Consider the following 20,721-nt stretch of genomic DNA (forward strand, 5'->3'; position numbering starts at 1 on the left):
AGCAGGAGCCACCGCTGGCACTGTGGGGATGGGAGCAGGAGCCACCCCTGGCACTGTGGGGATGGGAGCAGGAGCCACCCCTGGCACTCTGGGGCTGTGCCACAAAGCCACCCAGGAGCAGAAGCAACCCCTGGCTGTGCCAAGAGCAGGAGCCACCCCTGGCACTCTGGGGCTGGGAACAGGAGCCACCCAGGAGCAGGAGCCACCCCTGGCACTCTGGGGCCACCCAGGAGCCACCTCTGGCACTCTGGGGCCACCCAGGAGCCATCCCTGGCACTCTGGGGCTGGGAGAAGGAGCAGGAGCCACCCTGGCACTCTGGGGCTATGCTGGAAGCACCCCGGCACTCTTGGGCCCAGGAGCAGGAGCCACTCCTGCCACTCTGGGACCCTGCCAGGAGCCACCTCTGGCACTCTGGGGCTGGGGACAGGAGCCATCCCTGGCACTCTGGGGCTGTTTTGGGAGCAGGAGCCACCCCTGGCACTGTGGGACCCTGCCAGGAGCCACCCCTGGCACTCTGGGGCTGGGAGAAGGAGCAGGAGCCACCCCTGGCACTGTGGGGCTGGGAGCAGGAGCCACCCAGGAGCAGGAGCCATCCCTGGCACTCTGGGGCTGTGTGGGGAGCAGGACCCATCCATGGCACTCTGAGACCCTGCCAAGAGCCACCCAGGAGCCACCCCTGGCACTCTGGGGCTGTTTTGGGAGCAGGAGCCACCCCTGGCACTCTGGGCCAGGCTCCTGCATCAGCTCTGCCAGGGGAAGGATAGAAAACGGGCACCAAGGGCCTGGCACTTGTCCTCTGCAGCCTCCAGAGAGCTGGAATGAGGAGGAGCGCGATCAGAGCACCCTCTGGTTCTGCCCTGTGCTTCTGACTCCTTCTTCAGCCCCACCAGCTGCTGGGATCAAAATATTTTACTCATTCCCCTTGTGCACACATGTTCTGGCAGCTCTGGAGCTGTGATCCGAGCTGGCAGCACTTGGATGGTTCCAGAGCTGCTCAGGACCCTTGCTCTCTGTCAGCCTCGCTTATCACACAGCACTGATAACTCATTAACTACTCAGAAATTCCCTGGGAGCTGCATTTGTTTGTAGGTCACTGTGAGGATGGGAAAACAGCCCGGTGATCCCCAGGAATCTTTGTTCTGCTCTCAGCTTTGCAGCCCTGTGTGACCGTGTTCACAGGGGTCTGAGGATGAGGGGAGAGACGAGGATCTGACTCCATGGTTCAGAAGGCTGATTTATTATTTTATTATATATATTACGTTAAAACTATACTAAAAGAGTAGAAGAAAGGGTTTCATCAGAAGGCTGGCTAAGAACAGAAAAAGAAGGAATGATAACAAAGGTTTGTGGCTCAGGCTCTCTGAGCCAGCTGACTGTGGTTGGCCATTAATCAGAAACAACCCCATGAGACCAATCCCAGATGCACCTGTTGCATTCCACAGCAGCAGATAACCATTGTTTACATTTTGTTCCTGAGGCCTCCCAGCTTCTCAGGAGGAAAAATCCTAAAGAAAGAATTTTCCATAAAAGATGTCTGTGACAGCCCTGAGCTCTCACAGTGCATCACCTCCCAAGGAATCGCCAGCACCCACCTTCAGCTGCTGTGCCAGCCCTGGAGGGGAGGATTAATGCCTTAATCCTCACCAAAGCAAGCCCAGGGACACACACAGAGCTCCCAGGCCCGCTGGACACCAGGAGCAGCCCCTCACGCTGTCCTGTCACTTGTCACTGCTAGCACACAATATTTCTGCTGCAGCTCAGCACACCCAGCAGTGAGATTTCTGCATGGAGAAGTCACATTTCCCACACAGAGCAGGGACTCCAAGGCTGGGATTTAAAGGAAAGAGCTTGAGAGCTGCCCCTGCCTGTCACCCACCCCTGACCAGCCTGCACCCATCCATCACCATTGGCCAACCAGCCTCATTCACCTACTTCACAATCATCCCACTTTTACTCCCCCTTGCAGCTGCCCTAGAGAATAAACTGCTCAAACTCGAATTAACTCTAATAGTTTATAAAAACATTGCTCTTGTAAGCCAAAGATTGAAGATTAAACCCCTTCTTACAGTTACCCCACCATCCTATCTCAGGAAGAAAGGACTCAAACCCTCTCTCCAACTCCCTAAGCTGGCATTTTTCACATTTGTCACATGCCAGGGGTGAGGCCCCTCCACAACCAAAATCCTTCTCCAAACTCCAAATCTGGGCACAGGCAACTGAGAGGGATGAGGCAGGAAGGGAAGCTGCAAGCTTAGGTGCCAAAGAACATGGGCAGGGCTCCTCTCCCAGCCCTGGGCACTCAATTCCTGACCTCCACCACTTCTCCAGGCTCAGCAGGGCAGCAATCCCATCTCAGCTCCCAGAAATTCCCCCTGCCAGCCCAGCCTGGAGCTCCCAGGCCCCAGGTGCATCCCAGGAGCTCATACCTGCTCTCAGGTGCCTCCTCCTGGGGCTGTCCTCTTCCCATCCCATCCCTGCAGGGCGTTCATTGGTTGGAAGATGCTGTTAACAAAGAAACACACACAGAGCAAAGCCACAAACGCTGACTCCATCGCAGCCTCTGCTGTGTCTTGGCTGCACTTTCCCCCTCCTGGACTTCCTTTGGCACCTTGCATATTAGGAGGGCAAATTAGAATTTCATGCATATTTCATATACACTTAATCACTTGGCAAAGACCAAAACACTTCCCCATTAAGTGGAATTTATGCTAAATGCTGTTTCCATTAGGCACCAGTGACTGTCTGCTCAGAGGTTACAGCAGTTCCCCGGGCAGCTGTGCCCTGCTGGGGGAGCTGGGGACACTGTGACAGTGCCACAGCCTTATCCCAAAGTTATTGGTTAACGGTTGTTATCCTGGTTAATGGAACATCACCCCCTAGCTGTGGGGTCCTGCTTGGTGCTCCCCTGAGCCCTTTGTGTTCCCTCAGAGCTCTGAAGGGCTGCAAAGCAGCAAAAACCAAAAGTGCGGTGCTCATAAATCCAACCAATGCTGTACAGCCCCTTCCTGGGAGAGTTACAGCACCCTTTGGTTGCCTTCTCCTGCTTTACACCCTCTAGTAAGAGCTTCTCCAGCTGCTCCAACCCTTCCTACTGAGTACTCCTTGATCCTACCAGGGAGCCAAACCTCACCTGACTCCAGTTTGCCTTTATAGAGGGACTCTGCCTGAGCCCACCCTGCTCCTCAAGGGCTAACAAAGCTCAGCTGGCCCCCCTGAACCCAAACACGTTGCCCCTGCCTGGTTTTTGGGTTTCACTTAACTTCCCAAGTCTCCAAAAAGGGGATCTTGCTGTCTGCTTTATCTTACAAGAATAAAAAAGATCTAGAGGTGTGACCGTGTTCACAGGAGTCTGAGGATGAGGGGAGAGACGAGGATCTGACTCCATGTTTCAGAAGGCTGATTTATTATTTTATGATGTATATTATATTAAAACTATACTAAAAGAATAGAAGAAAGGCTTTCATCAGAAGGCTGGCTAAGAATAGAATAGGAAAGAATGATAACAAAGGTTTGTGGCTGGACTCTCTGTCTGAGCCAGCTGTGATTGGCCATTAATCAGAAACAACCCCATGAGACCAATCCCAGATGCACCTGTTGCATTCCACAGCAGCAGATAACCATTGTTTACATTTTGTTCCTGAGGCTTCTCAGCTTCTCAGGAGGAAAAATCCTAAGGAAATGATTTTTTCAGAAAATATCATCGGTACATTGACGAGGTTTACTGCTGAGGTTAAACCAAGGTGCAGATAGGAGTCTCCTCTGGTTTTCCTGCTTTTGAAACTCCAAGTGTTGGATTCCTTGTGGAAAAAACCCAAAAAACCCCAGAGGAGTACTATTAAAATGGACACTGAGGTAGTGACTAACCCCTCCTGGCTGAGAGGATCTGAAGGACCAAGTTTGTGTTCTAACAGTGCCCAGCTCCAGCTTGGTCACTAAAAAAGCTGCACCCAAAATAACCTGCAGAGATGTGGGAGATTTAAACGGGGTTATTCTGCTTCCAGAGCAGGGGAAGGGGACGGGGAGGGCAGAGCTCAGCTCCACACCCCAGGCTGTCTCAGAGATCAGCAGCAATCCCTCCTCCTCCTCCGGCCTGTTTCCCTGCATCCTCAAACAGCGTCTCTTCCTTTTCATTTTTATTTTGTTTTCTTTTTTCTGGCGGGCACGCAGGGCTCTGGCTGCCTGGCTTTGTAGCTGCTGCTGCTGCTGCTGCTGCTGCTGGCTGACCTAAATCTGAGCCGCGTTTGGAGCCGGGAGCTCCGGCGGGGTTTGCCCGGTGTGGGGTGGTCCCTGCCGGGTGATGCTCCAACCCGGGGGATGCTCCAGCCTGGGGGATGCTCCAGCCCGGGGGATGCTCCAACCCGGGGGATGCTCCAACCCGGGGGATGCTCCAACCTGGGGGATGCTCCAACCCGGGGGATGCTCCAACCCGGGGGATGCTCCAACCTGGGGGATGCTCCGGCCAGGGGGATGCTCCAACCCGGGGGATGCTCCAGCCTGGGGGATGCTCCGGCCAGGGGGATGCTCCAACCTGGGGGATGCTCCAGTCTGGGGGATGCTCCAACCCGGGGGATGCTCCAACCCGGGGGATGCTCCAACCCGGGGGATGCTCCAGCCTGGGGGATGCTCCAGCCTGGGGGATGCTCCAGCCTGGGGGATGCTCCAACCCGGGGGATGCTTCGGCCCGGGGGATGCTCCAGCCCGGGGGATGCTCCAACCCGGGGGATGCTCCAACCCGGGGGATGCTTCGGCCAGGGGGATGCTCGGGCACTGGGGAATGATCGGGCTCCAGGGGATACTCCAGCCCTGGGGATGCTCCATCCCTATGGATGCTCCAGGCCAGAGATGCTCCAGCCCCGGGGGATGCTCCAGCCCTGGAGATGCTCCAGCCAGGGGGATACTTGGACCCTGGGGGATGCTAAGGCACCAGGGATGTTCCAACCCCCGGGATGCTCCAGCCCCAGGGGATGCTCTGGTCACGGGGATGCTCCAGCCTGGGGGATGCTAGGGCACCAGGGGATGCTCCAGCCCTCGGGGGATGCTAGGGCACCAGGGGATGCTCCAACCTGGGGGATGCTCTGGCCTTGGAGATGCTCCAGCCTGGGGGATGCTCCAGCCTGGGGGATGCTCCAGCCTGGGGGATGCTCCAGCCCCAGGAGATGCTCCAGTCCCGGGAATGCTCGGGCACAGGGGTGCTCCAGCCCCCAGGGAATGATCTGGCCAGGGGGATGCTCGGACCCTGGGCATACTCCAGCCCCCGGGGGATGCTCCATCCCTATGGATGCTCCAGCCTGGGGGCTGCTGCAGCCCCGGGGGATGCTCCGGGCTGAGGATTCTCCAACCTCAGGGGATGCTGCAGCCCCGGGAATGCTTTGGCTTGGGAGATGCTCCCTGCCAGGCTTGTGGTCGGTTCTCTTTCCTCTCCTGTGAGCTATTGCATAAGAGGGATTTGAGGGCTTCTACTTGGCTCTCCCCCCGCCCCTCCCTCCCCGCCCGTCTTCTTCCAGAATCAGTTCCTTGTTTTTGCAGCGTTTGGCTTGCTGGAGGTTAAAGCAGCCCCTTCTCCAGGCGGTGCTGCTCGCTGATCCCGGGGTCAGCGGGAGCTGCAGGGTATCAAGCCTAAGAAGGGCTTATCCTGTATTTTTACAGCTTCCCAAGGCCCCGGCTCCGGGGTTAGAGCCCTGGGCTGGGCTGTGGCGTGCGAGGGCTCAGGCACGCACTGCTCTGCTGCATCCACGGCCGGGCTGAGCTGCTCTCCTGGCTGTGCCTGCTGGCTGCTGACAGCCACGGAGGGTTTGTCCTGCCCTGTCAGCTCGCCCTGTGCTGCTGCTGCTGCGAGAGCTTCCCCATAGAAACAGCGCTGTGCTGGCAGATACCGCTCACATGGGAATAACGGGATCGTGCACGGCTCCGTGTGTGCTGGAAAGCAGCAGGGAAACGTGGAATATCCTGGGCTGGAAGGGAGCCAGCCCTTGGCTCTGCACAGACACCCCAACAATCCTGGGCTGTGCATCCCTGAGAGCAATATCCAAACACTCCTGGAGCTCCTGGGGCTGACACCCCAACAATTCCACACTGTGCATCCCTGGGAACAATATCCAAATGCTCCTGGAGCTCCTGGGGCTGACACCCCAACAGTTCCACCCTGTGCATCCCTGGGAACAATATCCAAACACTCCTGGAGCTCCTGGGGCTGACACCCCAACAGTTCCACCCTGTGCATCCCTGGGAACAATATCCAAACGCTCCTGGAGCTCCTGGGGCTGACACCCCAACAATCCCACCCTGTGCATCCCTGGGAACAATATCCAAATGCTCCTGGAGCTGTTGGGGTTGTGCCCTGTGACCGTGTTCGCAGGGGTTTTCGGATGAGGGAAGAGACGAGGATCTGACTCCATGTTTCAGAATGTTTCATGATTTATAATTTTATGATATATATTACATTAAAACTATACTGAAAGAATAGAAGAAAAGGTTTCATCAGAAGGCTGGCTAAGAATAGAAAAGAAAGAATGAGTAACAAAGGCAGCTCTCTCGGACTCTATGTGATTGGCCATTAATTAGAAACAACCACATGAGACTAATTACAGATCCACCTGCTGCATTCCACAGCAGCAGATAACCATTGTTTACATTTTGTTCCTGAGGCCTCACAGCTTCTCAGGAGGAAAAATCTTAAAGAAAAGATTTTTCATAAAAAGATGTCTGCGACAGTGCCCTGCACAGGCACCCCAACAATCACACCCTGTGCATCCCTGGGAGCAATATCCAAACACTCCTGCAGTTCCTTGGGCTGTGTCCATTCCCTGAGGAGCCCCCAGCACCCCCTGGTTGAAGAACCTTCCCTGATATCCAGCTCAACCTCCCCTGAAGCATCTCAAGGCTGTCCCTTGAGTCCTGCCATGGTCACCAGAGAGAAGGGATCAGTGCCTGGCCCTCTGCTTCCCTCTGTCTCATCAGCCTGGATCTTAAAACACGTCCCAGTGCTTGGTTTGAGTTTTCATTCTCATCATCCCCTGAATCCTGTTTGCCTGAGGAAGAACAAAGGGAAAATTCACCCTTTTTGGCACATTCTGCTAACATGTTCAGGAGAGATGCTGCTTTTTTTTTCCTTTTTTTTTTTCCCAAAGTCTGGTATTCCCAAGGAAGGGTGGCATGAGATGGTGTTTGCTGTCCCTGGGGTGAGGCTGTGACTCAGGGTGTCCTTTTATTGGCGTTGCAGGTCAGCCTGAATGATTCCCACAATCAGATGGTCGTTCACTGGGCAGGAGAGAAGAGCAACGTGATTGTGGCCTTGGCCAGGGACAGCCTGTCCTTGCTGGGCCCCAAAAACAGCGATGTAAGTAACACAGCCTGGCCCTCTGCAGGTGCACCGAGGTGGTGGTGGCTGCTGAGCTACAGCCTGACTTGTTCTTGTGTCCTGAGACACAAAAAAAAGCCCACAAGTTTGGGTTCAAAGGCACAAAAGCATTAAATATCACAATAATCCCCCACAAGTTTGGGTTCAGAGGCACCAAAATATTAAATATCCCCTGTGCTGCCCCATGGGTTCAAGGCATGGTTGGGAAAATCTCAAATCTTTCCCCACCTTGTAATTCGCTGAGTTTTCACCAGATCTGTCAGAAGTGAGATCAGAACTTTGTGCTTCTCACCGTGGGGCTTCTCCTTTGCAGGTTTACGTGTCCTATGACTATGGGAAGAGTTTCAAGAAGATTTCGGAGAGGTTCAGCTTCGATGGGGGGAACAGCAGCGAGGTGGCCATCGCCCAGTTCTACCACAGCCCTGCTGACAACAAGAGGGTGAGGGGGACATGGCAGCTGGGCCTCTGTCCCTGCTGTCACAGGGACAAAGATTGTTGGGGTGTCTTCATGTTTTGGCCATCCAAGGGTGTCTGGACACCCCTTGGGCCAGGCACTTCTTGTACCTTGGTGATGGTCAGAGTGTGGTGGGAGCAGGGAAAATTCTCCCCCTCCAAAGTTTGCCCTCCCAAAGCTCCCCTGGGATGTGCACCTCCATCGCTGCCAGCCTGGGCCCTGCTCTGACCTTCTGCCCTGTCTGTCCCTCCACTCCCAGTATATCTTTGTGGATGCCTTTGCCCCGTACCTCTGGATCACCACCGACTTCTGCAACACCATCCAAGGCTTCTCCATCCCCTTCCGAGCAGCTGACCTCCTCCTGCACAGCAGGAACCCCAACCTCCTCCTGGGCTTCGACAGGTCTCACCCCAAAAAACAGGTGAGCACTTTGCTCAGGTGGGGAAGCAGCATCCCACCCTGCCCTGTGGGATGTTCCTGTGGCCTCTCACAGCTGAGAGCCACCGTGCCTGGTGCTTTGTGGCTTGGTGCTTTGGCCATTCAGGGTGTCTGATCTCACATGCAGAGCTCTCCAAATCTGCCAGGTCACTCCCTTCCCTACAGTCTGTCCTGTTCTCACCTCTGGAGAATGAGGACACGATATGGGACCGTGTTCACAGGGGTCTGAGGATGAGGGAAGAGACGAGGATCTGACTCCATGTTTCAGAAGGCTTGATTTATTATTTTATTATATGTATTACATTAAAACTGTACTAAAAGAATAGAAGAAAGGATTTCATCAGAAGGCTGGCTAAGAATAGAAAAAGAAAGAATGATAACAAAGGTTTGTGTCTCAGAGAGTCAGAGCCAGCTCACTGTGATTCGCCATTAATTAGAAACAACACATGAGACCAATCCCAGATGCACCTGTTGCATTCCACAGCAGCAGATAACCAATGTTTACATTTTGTTCCTGAGGCCTCCCAGCTTCTCAGGAGGAAAAACCCTAAGGAAAGGATTTTTCATAAAAGATGTCTGCGACACTCTGGCCATTCAGGGAGTCTGATCTCACATGCAGAGCTGTCCAAATCCATCCCTTCCCTGCAGTCTGTCCTGTTCTCACCTCAGGAGAATGAGGACACAATACCTGCAGGCTGCCTCTCTTATTTCCCTTCCCTTCTCCTCCATCCACGCTGCTCCCAGCCACATCCATCAGCCCAACCACCGTGGCCATAACTCACCACAGAGCCCTGGCAGCTGAGGCAGGGTGACCTCTGCAGTGTTTCATGTGGGCCTGTGGTTTGCCTTTGGGTCCCGAGTAACAAATTGCTGCTTGAATACAAACACTTTTTTTTTTCCCCTTCTGGAGCTGCTGGGTAAAGATTGAAAATAATTACAGCACCTTGAGATACACACTGAGTAAAACCTGGAGGTAAACAGTGGGAAAACAGGTAAACAGTGGGAAATCCTTCTGGCAGAAGGCTAAAGGATATTTTTTTTTTGCTGTTTGGGTTATCTGTTATTAACAGAAAAGCTGCTGTTGCGCCAGGAGCTGCCACATGAAAAGCCATGAGAGTAGCCATGGAGGGACACGCTGGGTGTCTTGAAGGATTGGGTCTGTTTGTGTCCCAATCCTGCTGGCATCTCTCACCTTTGTTGTTGCAGCTCTGGAAATCAGATGACTTTGGCCAGACCTGGATAATGATTCAGGAGCACGTGAAGTCGTTTTCTTGGTATGTACTGCACCCAGCTCCTGTCCTTCAAGAGAAGAAGACACTTCTCCTGCACTGTTTGCTGCCCTGTGAAAATCAGAAATCTGGGTACCAGGGTGTGCTCCAGCCCTGCTCCCCTCACCCTGCACTGTGGGCATGGTGACAAGTGACAGCCTGGCACCCAAGGGTGTGATGGTGTTGACAGGGGCCTGAGGATGAGGGAGGAGACGAGGATCTGACTCCATGTTTCAGAAGGCTGATTTATTATTTCATGATATATATTACATTAAAACTATACTAAAAGAATAAAAGAAAGGATTTCCTCAGAAGGCTGGCTAAGAATAGAATAGGAAGGAATGATAACAAAGGTTTGTGGCTCGGCTCTCTGTCTGAGCAAGCTGACTGTGATTGGCCGTTAATTGGAAACAACCCCATGAGACCAATCCCAGATGCACCTGTTGCATTCCACAGCAGCAGATAACCATTGTTCGCATTTTGTTCCTGAGGCCTGTCAGCTTCTCAGGAGGAAAAATCCTAAAGAAAGGATTTTTCATATAATATATCTGTGACACAAGGGTGCTTCCCATTCCCCCTACCCCATCTCCTTGCTCCTGCTGCCTTGTTCTCCCGTGTCACCGTGTACCCTGTGCCCCCAGGGGTGTGGAGCCCTACGACAAGCCCAGCACGGTGTACATCGAGCGCCACGAGCCCTCGGGGGCCTCGACCGTCATCCGCAGCACAGACTTCTTCCAGAGCCGGGAGAACAAGGAGGTCATCCTGGAGGACGTTCAGGATTTCCAGCTCAGGGACAAATACATGTTTGCAACCAAGTCTGTGGTGAGTGAACTCGCTGCCGAGGGTGGATGTGGTGCAGAACCGCAGCGGGCAGGAGCGTCTCTGCTGCGCCTCAGAGCCTTCAGAGCTCGCTGGTTTGTCACAGAGGTGTCGCCCGGCCCGCCAGCAGCTGCCACCCCTGTGGGCTCGCAGCATGGCTGCCCGTGCTGCTCTCCCCGTGGTGTTTCCATGCCCCTGCCTCGGGCAGGCTGGGCAGAAGTAGGTCAGCCTGCAGAAGGCTGGGAGCAGGGAAAAGCCAGAGGATGGCTGGGAGCATTGGGGAGGGGGTGGCAGGGGAAGGGGGATGTGGCTCGGCGGCTCGGTGGTTAAAGGAGGCCGCTTGTCAGAGGAGATTACCATCAAACGTGGACCAGCTCCAAGCAGCCTCATGTGCTCCAGCCTGGAAGGAAAGCTGCATTTTCAGTCTGCTTGCCTAAGAAAAGAGGATGTGGGCGAGCAAAAGTGATCTTTTGGTCCCTCTGCAGCCAGAGCCTCTCTGTGCTTTTTAGTTCTTGGTAAAATTAGAACAAACCTGAAAGAAAGCAAGAAAGTGTCAATGCTTCCTGTGAGGGCCAGGCCTTTCTAGATCAGAGAGGGATAAAGTCCTGATCCTTCTAGAATGCAAGCAGCAGCTTTCTTTTCAGAAGATGCATTTCTCCCCTGCAGCTGCCATCGAGTACTTTAAGAAGGAACCCTTTATTCAGGGGTGGCTGCTGGCAGAACCAGGGAGGGTTTCCTGGGCATTGGTGACACCTCCGGCCCCCTGAGCGGGCACAGCGGTGTCTGACACAGGCAGGGAATGTTTGCAGAGCAATTTCAGTTTCTCAGAAGTCTCCCTTGCAGGTAGTACAGCCTGTGCCTCCCAGGGCCCATCCCCTTGGCGCTGTGCCTGCTCTGTGGTTTGCAGGAGATTTTATCGAGGGCTCGGTGCTGGTGCAGGGTGAAACATTGGGGGTGGTTTGTGTCTCTGCAGGGAAGACACACCACTGAGCTCAGGGACAGCATCCTGAAAGCTTGAGGAGGGTTTGGGCACCATTTGGGGGGTGCTTTGGAGCTTTTGCTGCTTCTGAAGCACTCAGGGGCCAGTGGGCAGCACGCCCTGCTTCCTCCTGCAGCTGTAGTGATTAAACATCAATAAAATCACCCGTATTCCACCCCACAGCAAGCACTGCTGGGAAACACCGAGACAGAGGGAGGCTGGCTGCAAACCCCTCATTTGGGAGTCACATCCCCAGGTCTGGGATGAGGCATTGCCTCCAAGCCTGGCTGCAGCAGGGGGGAAGGACAGGCTGGGTGGCAGCGGCGCCCAGGGCTCTGACTTCTGCTCCTTTCCGTGGGAGGCACGGTTGCTTAGTGATACAGAGGATGGGGAAAAAAAAGAGAAAAAAAAAAAAAAAACAAACCAAAAACCAGGCCGCTTATTTTTGGAGCCTAGATCTGGGTTTAGGTCCTCACCATTGGCATCCTGTATGAAATAGGGTGCCCCCAGATTTTTTACTTTCTCGACTTCGTGCCGGCGCCTTTCGTTTTGCGCAAATCGATAAAAATAGGAAGGAAAGGTCAGCGTGCTCTGAGGAGAAAGGAGGAACTAAACCCAGCCTCCTTACCCCCACCTGACTGACCAGGAAGGACAGTTTGTCTCCTTGCTGAGCCCTGGCTGTGGCAATTTAAACCCTGAGTGGGGATCACTGCTCCCAGCGTGGCGCAGCTGCCACGCTTTGCCCACGTGCATGGAGAGGGAAGTCCCAGGCACTGGGGGATCCCAGTGGAGATGAGGGTGACTTTTTGGGGTGAGAGCCCCTCCTAACGTGTCCCTGTGCTCTGCACAGCGTTTGCTCGGCAGCTCACAGCCCCCCTCAGTCCAGCTCTGGGTCTCCTTCAACCGCAAGCCCATGCGGGTGGCACAGTTCGTTACCAAGCATCCCATTAAGGTAAGTGGTGCTTCCCGAGCAGCTTCCCAGCTCCCTGCCTTGCCAAGGACACCCTGCAGTGCCAGAAGCAGCTCCAGATGCTGCAGGAGAGGGAAGGAACCTCGTATGACCCTGCTGGGGGGTGGCAGAGCCAAGGCCCACATTGGGATGATCTCGTTGTTTACACGATGGCACCTGGACAGTCACTGGGGATGGGGCTGGCAGCAAAGCCCAGATACCAGAGAGGGGCTGATCCCACTGCTCTGACTCTGCTTTTGGGGACTTTACCCCTTCCCATGGCGTGGGGTGCACTGGCACGACCTGGAGCATCCAGTTCTTGCAGGCTGAGGAAGCCCAGGGCACCGCCAGAGCTTGCAAAGAGTCCCTGATGCATGAACCAGATATGCTGTTGGTGTCCCCAGGCTGGTGGGATGAAGGAGGGCATGAGAAGCAAGTTTTGGTGATTGGCAGAGCAGTGGGGTGCACTCCCAGCCTCAGGGGCGTCCAGAGATACAGCACACATGAGGCTTGGGACCAATGCTGCTCCAGGGGGCTTTGAGAGGAATCACTGTGGGGGGAACACAACAGAAAAAACAAAGTGGAGATTTTTCACCTTCTGAGTGGAAAAAATACAAAAAAGTAGAGGCAAGATAAGAGGAAATCCAAACCAGCCTGTGCGCACACACACACACAAAGCCTGTTCTTTGTGCCCCACAGGAATATTACATTGCTGATGCCTCGGAGGACCAGGTGTTTGTGTGTGTCAGCCACGACAACAACCGCACCAACCTCTACATCTCGGAGGCTGAGGGCCTGAAGTTCTCCTTGTCTCTGGAAAATGTGCTCTACTACAGCCCAGGGGGAGCTGGCAGCGACACCTTGGTCAGGTAAGACAGGACTTAGCAATGGTCCCCTGAATTGGGAATAATTAACATTGACTCCATGATTGCAGAAGGCTTCAATCTATTGTACTACATTATACTATAATTTTACTATAATTTTATTTTACTATAATTTTATTTTGTTATATTATATTATTCTATACTATATTACTATTATAGTATATTCTATTATACTATTTTATACTATACTATAGACTATAGTATAATATTCTATTATACTATATACTATACTATTCCATAGACTATAGTATAATATTCTGTTATACTATATTATAATATTATATTATATTGTATATTATATTATTCTATTACATTATACTACATTGTACTCTACTATACTTATTAAGAAGTTCAGCACCCTTACAGTCCAATACAGTTTTACTGAATTGGTCAATCCATCCAAACACCATCCAGTGTCCAATTAAGAATTCACCCTTTGGTAAACGAATTTCCATAAAGCATTCCACATGTGCACAAAAACACGTGCAGCAAGTGGAGATAAGAATGGCTTATCATTCTTTTCTCTGAGCTTTCTCAGAGCTTCCCAGGAAAGAAACAGAGAGAGAGCTGTCTCTCTCTGTTCAGAGGATTTGTGATTACCACAAGGCAAATAAGAACAACGACCAAAATCCGCGATTTTTGGCTCCGCCACGTCAACGCATTACCTTTGCCTGCCAATCCCCCACACCCCCAGCCTTACGGGAAGGGGTTCAGTTCCCATTTCCCCCACCCCACAGGTACTTTGCCAACGAGCCCTTCGCGGATTTCCACCGCGTGGAAGGCGTGCGGGGTGTCTACATCGCCACGCTGATCAACGGCTCCTTCAGCGAGGAGAACATGCGCTCCGTCATCACCTTCGACAAGGGCGGCACCTGGGAGCTGCTCCAGCCCCCCACACAGACCCACTATGGGGAGCACATTGACTGCCAGGTACCATGGTGTGGTGGGACAAGGAGAAGACTCCCAAAAATAGAATTTGGGGTTGTGGTTTATAAATGAGGGGTTTGGTTTGGAGAACATGCGCTCCGTCATCACCTTTGACAAGGGTGGCACCTGGAGCTGCTCCAGCCCCCCACACAGACCCATTATGGGGAGCACATTGACTGTCAGGTACCACAGGGTGCTGGGACAGGGAGAAGACCCCCAGAAATGGCATTTGGGGATGTGGTATGTTAGTGATGGGCTTGGTTTGGAGAACATGTGCTCCATCATCACCTTCAACAAGTGATGCTGGGAGCTGCTCCAGCCCCCCACATGGACCCCTTATGGGGAGCACATCGACCCCCCACATGGGGGGTGGGACAGGGAAAAGACCCCCAAAAGTGGCATTTGGGGTTGTGGTTTATTAGTGATAATAAACTTGGTGATCTTGGAGAACATGCGGTCCGTCATCACCTTCGACAAGGGCAACACCTGGGAGCTGTTCCAGCCCCCCACACAGACCCATTATGGGGAGCACATTGACTGCCAGATACCATGGGGAGCTGGGACAGGGAGAAGACCCCCAAAAATGACATTTGGGGATTTATTAGTGGTGGGCTTGGTGACTTTGAGGTGTTTTCGCTCTACAAAAAGAGGTTGAAACAGCAATGCCACCATGAGGGAGTCCCTCCTGGCCTTTCCAAGCAGAGAGGACTGGAATACGCAGCATGAGGGGTGGATGTTAACCCACTGTTCTGTTTCCCAGCTGTCCCAGGGCTGCTCTCTCCACCTGGCCCAGCGCCTGAGCCAGCTGCTGAATTTCCAGCTGCGCAGGATGCCCATTCTCTCCAAGGAGTCGGCGCCAGGACTGATCATTGCCACTGGTACTGCTTTTCCCTTGCCTTGGGGGTGTTGTTGCCAGGCAGTATTTAGTTTGTACAAGCAGGTTATAAAATGCAATTAAACGGTGCATTTTGCTGTCCTTTCCCTGCTGCAGTCCCCATGCAGTAATTACAGAAGGAACATTTCACTGCAGCACAGAGATGTGAGAAACCTGCTCTGCTCTGATCCTCTTTCCTGATCCTCGTGAAGGGCTTCTTTAAGATTCAGAAATTCCTGTTTGTCTCGCTCTGTTACTGAAGAAAGCACACATTTTGTTTAATCATGTTTGTAGCCATGGGTTTTTCCCCCATCTGCTTTTCAAACTTGAAATAGTCCTTGAAATATTTGCTTTTGAAGGGATTAATTTATAGTGTGAAAAATCATCTCCTCAATCACAGATAAAAATAGTTTGGAGGTGTCTGGCTTCCTTTTAAGCAATCACTTTGCATTTCTCAAGAAGGATGATTTCTCCCTTTCTCCCAGGCTCTGTTGGCAAGAACATGGCAAGGAAAACCAATGTTTATATCTCGAGCAGTGCTGGAGCAAGGTGGAGAGAGGTAAGGCTGCTCTTACACCTGCCAGATCAGCCAGCGTGGTGGGGGAACAGGAAGAATTTTCCAGCAATATAAATGAGTTATATTAAAGGTGATTTCATATAAATACAGGAGCTGGAAGGTGCTCAATACCTTAAAATGAGGGCAAAAGGTTTTTAGATGAAGAATCAGGCGTGGGTTGGTTGGAGAGGAGCCTCTGGTGTGGATGGTGGAATCAGACACAGGAAAGCTCCCTCTGTTTTTCCTTTACACCTGGCAGAATATTTCCTCAGCACATTTGGTGTCTTTGAGGTGGGACTGACAGCCAGGGCTTGGTCTGTGAGAGAGTCTGGAGAGGCTCTGGCTCCTTCCTGAGAAATGGGAGCTGCCCTTGCTTTATGGGGAGTGTGCTGCTGTTCACTGAGTGGACGTTCTGGTCTGTGGCAGTGTTTGTGGTGTGCCTGTGCACTCTGCAGCCAGTGCAATGTGGTGTTCCAACATCTGCAAGCCATTTAATCCTGGGAGCTGAGCAGCCTCCTCTCCTCCTGTGGATGCCGCGTGGTCAGGGTGAGGTCTGGGCAGCTGCCCTGGGGCTGGGGGCACGCCACAGCTCTGGCTGATGCCAGAGGGGGTTCAGAGGCTGCTCCTGGCTCCAGAACCCAGCAGGAGAGCAGCTGTGGGGAGCTGATAGGGCAGGGTATCCAAAACCAGAGGCTTTCAGGTGCCAAGCTCTATAGGTGGCCATTGAAACTTAGTATGTATTGCATAGGTGGCCTTTGAGCCACAGTAAAATCCATGTATTGTGTAAGTGGCTTTGCCCCACTCCTAGTTCTTCTAAATGGGCTGCAGCTGTTATGTCCTTAATTGGGTGGCAGCTGTGGCTAATGAAGATAACTGGGATAAAAGGGGGTGGGCTGGTCAGGGAGAGCCTTGGAGGGGCCCTGATGAAGAAGCAGGAGCAACACTGCTGTGAAGAGCTGCTTGTGAGAAAACCACCCTGAAGGTATGGGACTCTAGAAATATGGTAACAACAAAGCTCCGCAGGTTTTCCTTGGAGTGCAGTTAAAACATTCTGATTCAAGTCTCCTGACTGAGGTTTGTGTCACGAGCAGAGGTGCAGAATGACCCAGCAGAGGAGCTGAGCAGCAGCACCACAGCTCCTCCTGCTCAGCTTGGACTGGGAGGCTCTTCAGATCACACGGGTGATTTCACAGCCCAGAGAAGAAAGGAACAATGTATTCAGTGCCCTGAATGTCCCCAAGTGTGACAGCACGTCCTGTGAGCAGGGTTTGGCATGGACACACTCCCTGTTTGCATCCCAAGGTGCTCTGGGCTCCCTGAATGGGAAAGCAAGGCTGATTATGTGCTGGAGGTGTAGGTGAGCGTGAGATCCAAGCTTCTGGCCATGGATGAATTGTCTCCAGGGCTTGTTTCTGCATGCCATGGCCCCACTTCTCTCTGGACATTCACAAGACCTTCCACAGCCTGAGGGAACCTGACTTCTCTGCAGTCCTGGGATGGCCACAAGTCACAGCTGGGTGTCAGGAAAGCCTCACAGAGGTGACAAATTGAGAGGAGGAGTGATGGACTCTGGTTTTGTGTCATGGTGCTTCTTCCACTGCTTCTTTCCCTGCCCAGAGCACAGGAGGAACAGAGTCCAGGGCTCAGGGCAGCTTTTACACACATCTCTTAGGGGAAATGGGCTGGCTGTTCTCATCTGCAGATGGTGTCCCATAAACACCTGAATCTCTGGTGCCTCCAGATACTTGATTTGGCTGAAGCATTAGCTTGGCTCAGGCAGAGTTTCTGACCAAGCCATTCCCCTTCAGAGCAGAGCTCTGGTCACCCCTCAGCACTGTCTCTCTTCCAGGCACTGTCTGGACCCCACTACTACACCTGGGGCGACCACGGTGGCATTCTGGTGGCCATCGCCCAAGGCACCGAGACTGACCAGCTCAAGTGAGTGTCAGGGCACAGGGGCTGCTCTGCTGCTTGGCTGGGCATGGCGGAGAGTGCCCTGCAGCAGGACATGCCCCTGGCACGTCTCCCAATCTCCTTTTGTATGCAGGTACAGCACAAACGAAGGGGAAACCTGGAAAGTCTTCACGTTCTCGGAGAAGCCGGTGTTTGTGTACGGGCTCCTGACCGAGCCCGGGGAGAAGAGCACCATTTTCACCATCTTTGGCTCCTACAAGGAGAATGGCCACAGCTGGCTGATCCTGCAGATCAACACCACTGACGTGCTGGGTAAGGGGACGGGTGGCAGAGCCATCTCTGGGGTGGCTGTGCAGATCGGATAGAGAGCATCTCCTCACACCCTGTCCCAAGTGTCTCATGTCCATGTGGACACAGCTGCTGAAGGCACTCATGTGCTCTCCTTGTATTCCTTCCCTCCTCACTGAGGAATTTGTTGAAATGGAAAAGAGAGAGAAAAAAAAATTCCTTCTGAAGGCTTGTGCCTATGAATGTTTTATAACCCATTTCAGCTTTGATTGCGAGGCAGCATTTTAATCAAAGCGCAGTTAAACCCAGCAGAGGAATTTGCTTGACTAAAATTTATCACCGATTCCCTTGACATTTTGTTGGGAACGGATCTGTTTGGTAACCAGAACGAGTTCATTCAGATTCCCTGTCACTGCCACGGAGCTGCCTGTTCCCTCCTGTCACTGCGTGCCGCCGCACGCTCCCAGCTGGAGCTTTCCTTTTTCCTTTTTCTGGAAGTTTTGTGCCAGGGGAAGGTGGAGGGGGAGGGAATTACAGAATCACAGAGTGAACCAGGTGGGAAAAGACTTTTGGTTGGAAAAACCCCAACACATCCTCATCAATTAAACCATGGCACGAGTGCCACATCCAGGCTTGTTTTAAACACCTCCAGGGATGGTGACTCCATCCCCTCCCTGGGCAGGTGATTCCAGTGTTCAGTCACACTTTAAATTAAGAATTTTTCCCTAATGTCCAACCTAAACTTCCTCTGGCACAGCTTAAGGCTGAGTCCTCTCCTTCTCTCAGTGGTTCCCTGGGACAAGAGGCATTCCTGTGGTGTGGAGCTGGATGCTGGCACGCCTGGCACTCCTGGGTACATCAGCATCTCTGTCTTTAAACCTGGCATGCTGCAAATTCTCACCTTTCTGCACCCCAACCTTGTTTCTCCTCTCAGGGGTCCCTTGCACAGAGAATGACTACAAGCTGTGGTCACCCTCGGACGAGCGAGGCAATGAGTGTTTGCTGGGGCATAAAACCGTTTTCAAAAGGAGGACTCCTCATGCAACCTGCTTCAATGGGGAAGACTTTGACAGGCCTGTCATGGTCTCCAACTGCTCTTGTACCAGGGAGGACTTTGAATGGTAAAATAGCAATTAATTTCTTCTGGTCTGGATTGTAAATCCAAGATAAGTATCTGTGACCAATCGCTCCGAGTGAGCAAACATCCAATTTATGTAGCTCGGAATGTTGCCACTTCATTTTATAGCAGAGAGGAAACTAAACAGACTGAAAACATCCTTTCATTAATAACAGGGCATGAGACTTAATTAATGTCTTTAGAGCCTTTTGGGAGCCTCTGAAAGGTTCCACGGAAAAGGGAAGTATTGTTAATCCATCACCTTCCAAAGGAGAATGGGTAATTTCCCATCACAGACAGAGACCCACTAAAAATCTTTGTGATTCTGTAGCCACAGGGGTGCAGCTGGCCCTGCTGTTGCCCTTTGACTGCAATTCCCACAATCCTGACTCTGCTTTCAGGATCAGGAAACACGCTCTGGCAAACTGATGAAAAGGTCAGGGGTTAGAAAGGGAACTGCTTTTTGGGGCTTTCAGTGGAGCTCACACCAGGCTGCTGCTGTCTGATGCTGAGACCAAGTCTGGCTCACCACGAGCACACTGAGAGCAGGGCTGGTGGGATCCTGCCTCAGAATTCAGCCTGGGCTGCCTACAGAATCCCACTGACAAAACCTCTTTCCCCCACAGCATTTTCCAAAGAACAGCCGCACTGTAACTCCCATTTTGCCAGCAGGAGACAGAGCAGTGACCCGAGCCAGCTCAGCAGCAGCACTGGGGCTGGCAGCCAGCTTTGCAGAGCACACTGCCTCAGCTCTGCCTCACCTTCCCCAGCCTGCCCAGCCGTGGGCAAAGCTGATTTGCAAAGTGTTCTTGAAACACCCTGTCTGGCTGGGAGGTGTTCTGTGCAGCTAAATACTGAGAATAAACGAAGGGTCACTTTGGGTTCTTAAAAATTCTAGGCAAAAATAGAATCACAATATAGCATGGCTGCATTTTTTGCTTTTCCCTGTCCCTCCCTATGTCTTTCTTCTCCTTGCAGTGATTTTGGCTTCAAGCTGAGCGATGACTTGTCCTTAGAGGTTTGTGTCCCTGACCCTGAGTTTGCTGGGAAACCCTATGACCCACCAGTCCCTTGCCCCGTTGGCTCAACCTACAGGAAGACTCGAGGGTATGTGCTGTGCTTGGGAGGGCAACCTGATATTCCAGTTTATCTCACTGGTGATTAAAAAACCCCCAACAACCACAAGACCCACAAGAGTAGCAGCAAACAAACAAACATTTTAATCCAAGCGCAGTTAAACCCACTTAGGACGTAGATGGCAATTAAACACCACAGCTTATTCTGGCTGCACAGGGTGGTTTGTTCACAGTTTTTTTTCCATGGAATAAACGAATAAACTGTCTGTCTCTGTGTGTTGCAGCTACAGGAAGATCTCTGGGGACACTTGCACAGGCGGAGACGTGGAGTCGCGGCTGGAGGGGGAGCTGGTGCCGTGCCCGCTGGCGGGTGAGTGTGTGCACCAGGAGCTGCTCTGGGCACAAGGGCTCCATTCATAAAACCTTTGGCTGCTGCCTCAGGGACCAGGCACAGAGTCCCAGAGGGCTCTCAGACAAAACCTGTGACACAGGAGCCTGGGTGGGTTACAAATCACACCCTGTCCTGTGGCCGGAGCTGCTGAGGGTCCTGCTCATGAGCAGGGGCTGCCCACAGTGCTGAGCCCTCTGAAGCCCCGAGGAGCAGGCTGCAAGCAGGATCCCCTTCCCCCTGGTCACATCCTTGCTGTAGCTGGCTTGAACCCAACCAGAAAGACAGGAATTATTTCAAAGACATCCCCATTCTTGGCAAGGTCCCCTTGGGGAAGGTGTGACTGTGTTCACAGGGGTCTGAGGATGAGGGAAAAGAAGAGGATCTGACTCCATGTTTCAGAAGGTTTGATTTATTATTTTATGATATATA

At 52.6% G+C, this 20,721-nt stretch overlaps 1 protein-coding gene across 2 annotated transcripts in view; it reads left to right on the forward strand.

Moving 5' to 3' along the window:
- SORL1 (sortilin related receptor 1) overlaps positions 1 to 20,721 on the forward strand; it is a 61,553-nt gene that overhangs the window by 5,948 nt on the left and 34,884 nt on the right. The window contains exons 2-16 of one of the 2 annotated variants that reach the window (XM_063178523.1): positions 7,221 to 7,337; positions 7,672 to 7,797; positions 8,072 to 8,233; positions 9,457 to 9,524; positions 10,160 to 10,340; positions 12,167 to 12,268; positions 12,965 to 13,134; positions 13,887 to 14,079; positions 14,837 to 14,954; positions 15,436 to 15,509; positions 17,356 to 17,444; positions 17,554 to 17,732; positions 18,643 to 18,829; positions 19,804 to 19,932; positions 20,186 to 20,271. In XM_063178523.1, coding sequence (XP_063034593.1) covers positions 7,248 to 7,337; positions 7,672 to 7,797; positions 8,072 to 8,233; positions 9,457 to 9,524; positions 10,160 to 10,340; positions 12,167 to 12,268; positions 12,965 to 13,134; positions 13,887 to 14,079; positions 14,837 to 14,954; positions 15,436 to 15,509; positions 17,356 to 17,444; positions 17,554 to 17,732; positions 18,643 to 18,829; positions 19,804 to 19,932; positions 20,186 to 20,271 — 1,954 coding nt within the window. In that variant the 5' untranslated portion in view covers positions 7,221 to 7,247. Of the gene's footprint in view, positions 1 to 7,220; positions 7,338 to 7,671; positions 7,798 to 8,071; positions 8,234 to 9,456; positions 9,525 to 10,159; positions 10,341 to 12,166; positions 12,269 to 12,964; positions 13,135 to 13,886; positions 14,080 to 14,525; positions 14,617 to 14,832; positions 14,955 to 15,435; positions 15,510 to 17,355; positions 17,445 to 17,553; positions 17,733 to 18,642; positions 18,830 to 19,803; positions 19,933 to 20,185; positions 20,272 to 20,721 lie in introns of those variants that run through there. The other variant, XM_063178525.1, reaches the window with a different exon arrangement.

The sequence above is a fragment of the Melospiza melodia genome, chromosome 29 (assembly GCF_035770615.1).
Source record: "Melospiza melodia melodia isolate bMelMel2 chromosome 29, bMelMel2.pri, whole genome shotgun sequence".
In the NCBI taxonomy this organism is placed as follows: domain Eukaryota; kingdom Metazoa; phylum Chordata; class Aves; order Passeriformes; family Passerellidae; genus Melospiza; species Melospiza melodia.